This window comes from Convolutriloba macropyga, chromosome 3, assembly GCF_964194025.1.
Source record: "Convolutriloba macropyga chromosome 3, txConMacr16.3, whole genome shotgun sequence".
NCBI lineage: Eukaryota > Metazoa > Xenacoelomorpha > Acoela > Convolutidae > Convolutriloba > Convolutriloba macropyga.
The window spans coordinates 53,029,669-53,040,553 of record NC_134470.1 but is presented as its reverse complement, the minus strand read 5'-3'; the positions used below and the strand labels follow the sequence as shown (position 1 = coordinate 53,040,553).

Below are 10,885 nucleotides of genomic sequence, written 5' to 3'. Positions count from 1 at the left end.
AACAAAACAACCTCAAGCAGATAAATTAAACGAGTAGTTTCCATATCAGGAGTTAAATCAGTTAAAAAGTTTTTATGTATGTTAAAATGTAAAAAACTTAATTATAATTTTTAGATGAAAGAGCAAAAACAATTCGTAAAATTTTCAGAGCCAACTGGCTTGTGAAACTGGTAAAACAGTATAAACTAATGTATTCTGGGCGTTCATTTGGCGAAGAATGAGTCATTGTTCACCAAAACTGGCAAAACGGTATAGGCTAATAAATAGGCCAGCAAAACAGTAGACTATTGTTTTCTGGGCGTTCATTTGGTGAAGAATGAGTCCTTGTTTTAATAAATTCTTAAAAATCTCTCCCAACGAAAAACGATCGGTAGCATTCAATTACAGAAAAATCCCTCTGTATGAAAAGTCATCAGTAACTATTATTTTCTGGAAAATGCTTCTGTATGGAAAGTGATCAAAAATTATTTTACTAAAGCCTTGATTATTAATTTAGGGAAATGGGAGGGTCGAGCAGACTGTTTGTATTTGTTTTTGTATGAATGTTTTTCAGACTCGAAGAGTGATGAAAAACATTCATACTTTGATTAAGCTGAGAAATATCCCACGGCTAATAGAAAAACATTTTTATAGTTATCCGAAGTTATATTATCGGATCTAGGCGGTAATTACAACTGGCTCTGATGATGGATTATTGCGACTTTATCAATATCAACACTAATTAGATACATTTAAATTACCAAAAAATGCTCTTATGCTTAATTTTGGAAAACGGTGACAAACTTTGCCATCATATTCACGTCTCAAACTCTCAATTTCCAAAACACAAAATGCGGAATATGCTGGCAAAATTTGTCACCATGTTCCACTAAAAAAAGGCGTTTTGAGCCATTTTTCTTATTCTAGTTCAGTTTCCATGAAATTTTTCCGTGGGGAGGCAAAGAAAAACAGGCAAAGAAATGTGTAATAAAATAGGGAAATAGAACAAAACTTATGACGGGGCAAAGTTTTGCAAGGGATCTCGAGGATGCGGGCTTTTAATGAGCTACACGATGAGTCAAGTGTCATCGCCATTTTCAAGTAAATCAACTCTTCGGCTTCTGCCACATTTTGATACTACTATATTTTGCATCCCCGTATGAAACATACCGTATGAAAGCAGGGTGAAAGCGGCGGCCGTCTGCACAGTATCTGCAACATTGCTTGAACTCGCATCAGCTGAGGATCTTTTCATACAGCTGGTCAATTTAGAGGTCACTTGGGCACTCTCAACGTGCAAGCCGCGCAAAGTCTGTTAAATTAGAAAATGAACTAAAATTTTTTAATGCATGTTTTCGTACTGATTACAGCGGTTTGTACTGCCTGGAATTTCCAAGGTAGAACACTTGGTGCTAGGAAAGTTGGCCACCAGGGCGCTTAGCCGACAAGGAAAAAATGAGAAATTTAGCCGACAGTTTTATCATAATTTGTCAAAAAAATCTCATTGATTCATAAATTCAGTAGGATCTTTTCAACAATTGCCCCCCCCCCCTGCAAAAAGGGGGGGCTATTCTTGAATAGAATTTAAGCGAGCTATTTATTAACCAATCAGAGACGACTAATAACTTTCCACACATGCACATACTATGTTAAATGGAATAAAATAAAATACACCGTGGTATGGCAACTAGCCGAAACGGAATACAAAGCGAAAAGAATTTCCGACTGGCGGGTCGGTGCGCGCGCGTCGCGGCTTCGCCGCGATAACCGACCCGCGATTTCCGGATTACATCCCACAGCGCGTGGGAGGCATGGCCGTGAACAGCGGTCCGCAATTGCGCTTAAACTAATATTCGGCCATCCAAAGTGTAGGCCAAGTAATATTGTGGTAAAGTATAGCACAGAAGGGGTGGCGATTCTCTACTAGGTACTAAGGGGGGGGGGGGGGCAATTGTTGAAAAGATCGAATCAGTAGTTTGGTGGACCATTAACTTTGGTGTGCATATGGGTGGCGCTCCACTCGGCCTCTCCGTGGCCGCAAGACCACCCCCCCCCCCCCCGACGGGGGAGGGGGGATGATGTTGCGACCACTGATTGACCTTCGTTATGCTAGTTGATAACAAACTGCGGTATATTTGTCCGCTTCACAAAATGTTTTAAATTGGGCAATCACAGCTTCAGATCAAATTTTATCGCTCATTTTGCTTAAATTGTCGGCTAAATTTCTGATTTTTTGGTTGTCGGCTAAACGCGCTGTCGGTCAATACGGCGGCCACCAGAACGCTTACCGCAATTGCGTTGAGAATGTCTGCGTCAGATTTTGTGACGTCAAGTTTATGTATGCATTCCTGAAACACGCAAACCAATTTCCCGAGTTCTCGAAATCTTCCTTGCGAAACTACTGAGACCAAACCAAAATAGCTATAAATGCATTAATAGTTCCGAAAGAATCAGAGATAACCCAAATGATTCGCAACATTTTATCGTTTAAATTATGAACAATTCTTACAGAATATGTCCTATCAGCCGCTATCATTACCTTATCAATATGCTAACGGGATATAACAGTTTTCAACGAATCGTACACGATTAAAAAAAGCTGATCCGCAAAAAAATTATAGTGTGAAATCTTATATCAGCTTACAAGGGACAGGAAGTCAAAACAGGCTGCATGGACTAAAACAGTACATAATAATGATTAAACATTTCCCGGTCCTTAAAAACTCCAAGAAAAATCTCAACTTTCAGAGCTTTTCATATCAGAGCTCGATTCTCTATACACATAACTTAGTTTAAAAATGAATATGTTGCAAATAAATAACTGCACATCATCGGTGTTACTCATTTTACAAAAATTTTACAATAAATGACAACAACTCTTGAAGCCCTAGACCTATTTAGCTGTGTTTTTCTGAACCCAAGATTTTCAATTTTACAAAAACAAAAATTCCTATTCAATTCCTACCCTAGTCGAGGGCAAAATTTATCTTATAAGATCTTCAAAGATTCTTGCAAGAAAAAGTTTGTCTTGTAAGATCTCGCAACAAAGATTTTGGAAGAAATTCTTGTAAGACGATACATTGTACTTTTTTTCCAACTAGGGTAAATTCCATCCAAATGTTTTAACTAATCTGTGACATGCTCATCCGGATGTTCAAAGAAATTCAATAGATCGCAATATATTGTAGTAATTACACATTCTAGTGCCAGCAAAAAAAAGGATTAATCAAATTCCAAATAAACTTCATTGGTGCTTTTTGATGGCTAATACGCTACCACCTGCAGCAAGACCATATAGTTAATGAAGGTCCCAAATGAAATCATTAGCGAATTTTAAAAAGATCTAGAACAATCAACGTTCCGTGACAAATAGACGCTTTTAAATAGTCTCTTAAATATAATAAACCAATTTTTCCTATTGTTTTCCACAGGTAGATATTCAATGAGCATAAATCATGGTTTGGTAACTTTTGTCATCAATTAAGCTCTGACTTAGACATAGATCTATAACTAAGTCCGAGCTTAAGTGATGACAAAGTTCACCAAAACATGATTTAGGCTAATTGAAACTGTACTAAACGTGTTTCTTGATCTTAATAGTGTGACGCTCCTCAGTCCCCCGCTTACCACCCCCCCCCCTCCCCTCCTCCTCAACGCCCTACTTCAGCTGTTGATTTTAATCCCCTCTCATCCATCCCTCGCAACCCTGCCCCTCCCACACACACGCCGGTCACCACCATCTAATGCTAGCACCCCCAATCCTCAGCTGGCTACCAGCAATGCATACCACTCGCCGGTCGTTTGAGAGAAATTCGACCAGCGTTAATCGTTAAGTTTTCGTTTCATAGATTTATTTTATTATCCAAAGCTTCTAATTATGTTCTAGCAATTTATATCAAATTTGCAGTGAAATACCCCACTTAAATTTAAGCTTTTATTCAATACAAATTAAAGAATTGTTTTCACAATGACATTGCTTAGCCTTGAAACGACAAAATGAGGTCTAACGGTATTTAATTTGCATTATAGTTAAACTATTTATTCAATGTTTTATGAGCTTTCTTTGGTGGGAGGAGCGGTCCCTGCTGTCAACCCACTCTCCTCCTCAAACTCACCCCCTCTTCTTCCCTTCATGAGTAATCTTTAATCCTGTTCCATGTGTTTTCCAAAGTGAGCTGAAAATGATTCGACTCAGAGCTACACAACAGGTAAAGTCTAACGGAGTGCAGTTTTTTCTCTAAGTGAGCTGGAAATGATTCGAATCAGAGCTACAATTGAGCTGCTTGAACTTCATTTATAAACTTAATATATATTAAATTTGTAAATGAAGTTCAAGAAGCTCAATTGTAGCTCTGATTCGAATCATTTCCAGCTCACTTAGAGAAAAAAAGTGCAGTCCGTTAGACTTTACCTGTTTGAAAGAAATAGAAAATGGAACTCAAAGATTGCGAAACCAGAAAAAATTCACGATTAGAGTTGGAAGAGTTTTTTATTTCAGTTTAAATATTTGAATTTAAATAAAAAAAACTCTTCAAACTCTAATCGTGTATTTTTTTCTGGTTTCGCAATCTTTGAGTTCCATTTTTTATTTCTTTCAAACAGGTAAAGTCTAACGGAGTGCAATTTTTTCTCAGTTGAATGCTCTGTTCATCGGACGGTTTTTCAGCTGCAGGTGTGGTCCTCTGGATAGCACTTCATCCGAAGGTCCATTCCCTTGAGCAGTTGCTTCCTTCAGCCGCAGGTGCTTGTGCGTGGACTATTTCGCAACCGCAGGTACTCGTAAATAGTTATTTCTCAGCCTTCGGCACTTGTATATGAACTATTTCTCAGCTGTAGGTTCTCGTACATGGACAATTTCTCAGATTATAGATAGCATTTGAAATTAAGATTAAATTCAGATTAATTTCAAATTAAATTCAGACTACCTTGATTTTTTTGTTATGATCAGACTTAAAAAGACGAAGTTATGATCAGATGTAGTGGTGCTCAGAGAAAAATTACAGTCTTGAAATGATGTGATTCAGCGCTAAAATTCGAGGGTCCAGGGACTTCTAAAGCTATGTAAGAACCGCGACAAGTACAAAATTTATGAAAGGAGGATTTTGGATTGCAACGAAGATGCCTGAAGATAGCATATTGGCCTATTTGAGTAAATTTCATCTTCACACCTTCAGCTTAAGCAACAACCTGTAGAATTGTAAGAAGATGAACTATAATCATCGTTACTTTTGAAGCCCGTTTTTCAAATCTTTCCGCAAAATATTATGCGCACTGTTGTACTCAATTACTCTGTGACTAGTCAATTGATTGAGTAGCAATTGTATCTTTACCCACTAACAAAGGCAATTGAGATGCGATTGCAAACTCAGTTTTCACTGGTTGAATTCCGAATTATGAACTGAGCATTCGCTTGCTAATTGAAAAGCAGTTGCTAAATTTAAATTGCAACTGATTTGCAGAGTTGCAAATGAGATGAATGAAAACTAAAAATGATGAAAATTAGATCAAAAGGAAATTAACAAATTATGGGCTTGTTCACACTTTAAAAAGGACGTAGCAGTTTAATTATATTTCCCCCTGTTGGAGAAAAAAAAATTTAATAAATAAAATCAGAAAATTAGTAATTATTCACCGGTTATATAATAGAAAAATACTAAACAATAAAGTAAAATACCGACTTTAAAGAGTTTTTTGAGAGTTTATTCAGAATTATCTAAACATTCTTCCGCCTCTAATACAATCATTTCGCGTGGAAAATTTGGGTTTGGATCTACTGTCCATCTTTCATTTGGATTTCTCGAAGACGAAACACAAAAGAAGGTTGTATCCGAAATTGGAAGTTTTGTTGAATATCCTTCCGCATACTGAATGTTTTGCACAATGGATTAAGACTGGGGGGGCTTTTTTCTGCGTCTTAAGTCGCTTGTTTACTTGTCGCAGTTTACTCCTTCTTAATAAGGATTTATCGGAGTCAGACGTGTCGCTGACTTGAATGGTTCGCTTTTCTTTCCGCAAAATGGGGGTTATTTGCTGCGCAGATGGTCCTGCTAGCGCGGGTTGTGTAGGTGGAGCCACAATTGGTACTGGTGGACTGAAATGCGGAATTTGTGTCAAATCTGGCCGGTTCTGGAATGCCTCAACGTGCTTGGGGTTTCATTTGGGGATTCTCATCTTCGAAGCGTGAGCGACATTACTGGAGGTTGAAATGCAAGATCGTCCAGAAGATACAATACTGACGTTGTTAGGTTGCTTGTGGTTGCGCTTAATCTTCTTGCTCCCTAAGTCTTTTCTCACTAGATCCTTTTTATGGTTAATTATTTTCTGCTCCAACGTCTTTTCTTGAATTTTTTTTGGTCGTCTGTCAATATATTGGGGCCAGGACTTCGTATAAACCATCAAGGTCTTTTTTTTTGTCTGTGCGCTGCATGTATTTTGTCCAATCTTGACCTGTATGCTCCTTCGCTTCGCGGGATAGGTCTGGAGATACCTTCAGACCAAACGAGCCTTGACTCTTCATCTTTTCGATTTTGTTGCTCATCGTGAGCTCGGGCCTTTGCAGCGCATATAACTTTCTCGATTTCTACATGGGAGCACATGCCTGTACCTGCCCACAGCTCATCCGTGAGATACAATCTTCCTGGGACGGTATCTTTGTCTAAACGATATTTAATTATTTTATTATAACTTAAATTTTTATTACTCGATTTAGTGGTGGTATTTGAAATTGGTGTATTACAACGTCTACCAAAGTGTGCTTCAAATTGTGAAATTTTTGTTGTTTTTTGTCTAAATAGCCTTAAGCGTTCTATAATTGCATGTATTGAATGTTCAAGATTCAAGATTTTATTTAGATGTGCTTTCATGCATGATAATTAACGTTCTAAAGTTTGAATGAGACGTTCGACTAAACCTATTGCTCTATGGTCATTTGCAGGTGCATATACTGGTTCAATATTATTTTCAGAACCACAAAATGTTTCAAACTTTTTGCCTGTCAAACATTTAGTTTGATCTAATCTGATTGTTCTGGGTACTCGGTGATTATAAATATATATATATATATATATATATATATATATATATATATACATATATTTATATATATATATATATATATATATATATATGTATTAAGAAATTTAATTACCTTCGTGCTAGATGCGTTATTTACTTTTTCTACTGTGGGGTATTTTGAGATCGATCAACGCTTGTAAGGAAAAATTGTTCTACACCCTTTTCATTAACAGAAGGTCCACCACAGTCTATTTGGATTGCGTCGTTCGGTTCAATACATTTATGTAAAGGTGACCATTTGCTATGCAGAATCACTGGTTTTAAAATCTTACCAATTTCCGTGCAAGCTTTGCACTCACTGGCATAGCTTCTATATCTCGATGGATATATGGCCTCCAAATGATTTGCGCTAGTGATAGCATAGCAAAACTCCCGGGGTGTGTGGAGTGAATGTCCTCCAGCACAGCGTCTTTGATGGTTTTGGGTATTGCTATACGCTCATCGATGTACATGCATCCATGTTTCACATTCATGTCCCGCCTGTATGAATGGATATAGGGGCTGATATCCTTCAATCGTTCCTCGTCATTGCGAATAACGCAATCTCGTACCTCTTTCAAGGTGGCATTTTTTCCGGTCAAGATCGCCAACAATTTTTTGCTGAAGATCCTGTTGATCGTATCAGTCATTTTGAGATCCTCCGTGGTGTTTATGGCACTCGTAGAATGCGTTGTTTCTATATTGGACGAGGTTTTGTTGCTGGTGTCGTGTTGGAGGGTGAATTATCCGAGAAGGTGACTCGGGCTTTTGTGGGTGTTGGTTTGGTTGATTTAATTCTCGGCATACTGGAGATAGCGTTTATGGAGTGATTTTTTGAATGATGAATACTGAATCGATTTCGGGCAAAAAGCGAAATTTTTTTGAATTGGTTGTATTTATAGTTGGGATTTTGTACTGTCGCGCCTAATTTGAGAAATTTGTGGTGAATATTTGAGTTGGTATCAAATATGGGCTTTATTGGGTTTAATTGTTCAGATTTTTCCTATTCTTTAGTTTCTGACTTTTGCAGCGGAGATGCAGCGAACTTGTTAATGAAATGTGATTTATGCAATGGCGGTTTATTTAGTGCAAATTGTGGTTTTGAATTTTGAAAGATATTTGTGACGCGATTGGCGTTTTTAAGTGGGGACTAATAGATTTATTCTGTGCCAATTGCGATGGGATTGGTAATGAAGTATTAAGAGATAATGATTGTGGTGTAATTGCTGTAATCCGAACTTGCGAATTGCCATGAATTAAATTAGGTGTTTGCGGTGCGATTAACCTACTTGATTTTTGTAAGGGTGAATATACCATCTAATTTTTGTACTGTTTGTAATTTTTGTTTGATTAGGTTTTTAAACGAATGCCGAAAATTGGATATCGTCACCAACACAAAATGTGCATCGTAGGACGAAACTTTCTTAGCTTTGGCAAAAAGATTTCTAGAGATGTAGTCTACAAGACCATTTTTGCTCCAGGCATATGTTCAATCGTGAAATCATAGGGAAATAGACGGTCGGTCCATCTAGAAAAAGGACTATTGTAGGACTTGTTGGATCTATGTTCCTTTAGGTTTGATAGTAAAGCGCGATGCTCTGTTATTAGAGTGAAGTCCTTTCCGTAGAGGTAGTATTTAAAGTAGTCGATTGACCAAACGACTCCCAATAATTCAAGTTCATTGACACTGTTTCGTTCTTCTGTAGGATTAAGATATCGTGATTCAAATTCTATAGGTCTCCACCCATCAGTAGTGTTTTGTTCGAGGGCAGCACCCAATCCAGAACGGGAAGCACCACATTTTACACGAACATCCAGTTTGGGATTATAATGGCTATTTTCGGTACTTGCAGCAATTTTTCCGTTTATAATGTTGAAATGTTTCGTATGTTCTTCAGTCCAGAAATTTAGCGGATTTTTTTGGAAATGATCTAAGGGGGAGGCAAAGCTGTGCTAGATTTGATATGAATTTACTTATATAGTGTACTGACCCAAGGAAAGATATTGGGCGTTTAAATGTTGATGGTGGTGGTATTGCTAATATAGCAGCCGTTTTATTTTCAAGTGGTGATATACCAGTTTGGGTAAATTTGTACCCAAGCCGTTCAATTACCGTTTTTACGAAATGGCATTTTTGACAATTAAATCTCAAGTTGTCATCGTCTAGTTTTTTAAGGCATTTAGTAACATAACAAAGGTGATCGGATTCTGATCCTGTGCTAACAATAACAGTATCGCCAAGGAATCAATAGGTGTTTTGAAGGCCTACAAGTATATAGTCCATTGCTTTTTGAAATTCAGCTGGCATGTCAGTAAGATCGTAAAATCCAGTCTTAAATCTATAGGTGCCGGTGGATTCTCCACAAATGATATTGAAGTTACAGTGTTTTGCGGTGTCTTTATGCAATTGTTTTTGACTATAGGCATATTTGAGATCTATTGTTAAAAAATAGGCTGGTTGACCGTTTTGTGTGTTTGTAAGGTGGTGTGAAATTGAATCTATTAACGTTTCGATGTTGGGCATTTGATATTTTTTTTGTGAATTAATTTTTTAAAAACTTTATAACCTAATGTAAAGGAAACCAATTTGTCAAATTAAATTTACTTCCAATATTTAAAACAAACGTTTTCGAACTTTACGTTCATCGTCAGGTTAAAACTGTTTTACAAATTGTTAAAAGATAAAATGAATCTGTATTTACATTTGTCTGAGATGACAATTAAAACAATTCAAGGAACTATTCTTCAAAAACAATCGAAAATTTTTCCCTATATACAATATTTAGCCTATTAACAACTCGTATTTACATCTGTTATCAATTTATTTAAAAACATTCCTATTCCGGATTTTTCGATTGCGGCCATGTTCTTGTATTTTTAGGGTTATTCCGAATTTGCCCTAACCATAAGTATCCCTCTTATGGAGGTTTTGCAAATTTCGTTTTGTCATGCACAAAATGTTTTTTGTCCTATGTATTCTCATCTAGTCAAAATTATGATTTGAACTAATATTTTAGCGTGAGTTCCCTCCCCCTATATTCATCGCGTGTGTTTAGTGCCGGCTTCAGCTTGCTGATATATATATAAAGCTTCGATAATCATTAGTTTTTCTACTATCCGACAGGCGTCCACAAATTTCCATTCAATGTCATTCGTGGCGCCACGACATTCAACCAGATGTTGACCCACCAGTGAATCCTTCTTTTGATGTTCTGTTATCCTTGTGGTAGCAGGCCGGCTTGTTTGCCCAGCATAGTTGGATAACATAGTTGGACATAGTTTATAACCTAATGCTAATTTTATAGATTGATCTTTCTTTACTGTGATTCCTATCGGTGATATAAAGTGTTCGTTAGAGCAGCTAGAGAATGTTTCAATATGTCCTTCTTTTTTGTAGACGATCTAATTCGATTGTAACTCCAGGTTGTAGATTATTCGGAACGCGACGACCTTTTTGAGGCTTTGCTGAGAGTCTTTGAGAGGCCAATTCTTGAGACTAGGCGTGTAAATTGCCACGCGATTGTTTGTTTAATTTTACATGTATAATTATCATTATTGTTTAAACATTTGCCCTTTTTGTTTGTTGTTGTACCACTGCCAGGCCATGACTGTTGAAAAGATCTTTCCCAATAATTAGTTTGTGTCCGTCCTACACAACTGTTAAGCAAGCCTCTTCACAGGTCCAATCATTGTATGTGACTGTTGTTGAAAGTTTTCCTGAAACTTTGATTGGTTCATTCGAAAATGAATGTTTCGAGATCTTTGTCCTGTTTCGTAGTAATCCATCTTGCAAGTGGTGTAGTTTTGAGGATTCTGTTTGCGAAAGTTTTTGTGATGAGACTGCATACATTGC

The 10,885-nt window shown here is 37.2% G+C and overlaps 1 protein-coding gene across 1 annotated transcript in view; it reads right to left on the bottom strand.

Annotated features, from left to right (window-relative positions):
• The window catches only part of LOC142336660 (uncharacterized), a 100,255-nt gene that overhangs the window by 77,294 nt on the left and 12,076 nt on the right, over positions 1 to 10,885 (bottom strand). The window contains exons 4-5 of the mRNA XM_075385570.1: positions 2,268 to 2,327; positions 1,150 to 1,291 (exon numbers count right to left, since the gene is read on the bottom strand). Coding sequence (XP_075241685.1) covers positions 1,150 to 1,291; positions 2,268 to 2,327 — 202 coding nt within the window. The remainder of the gene's footprint in view (positions 1 to 1,149; positions 1,292 to 2,267; positions 2,328 to 10,885) is intronic.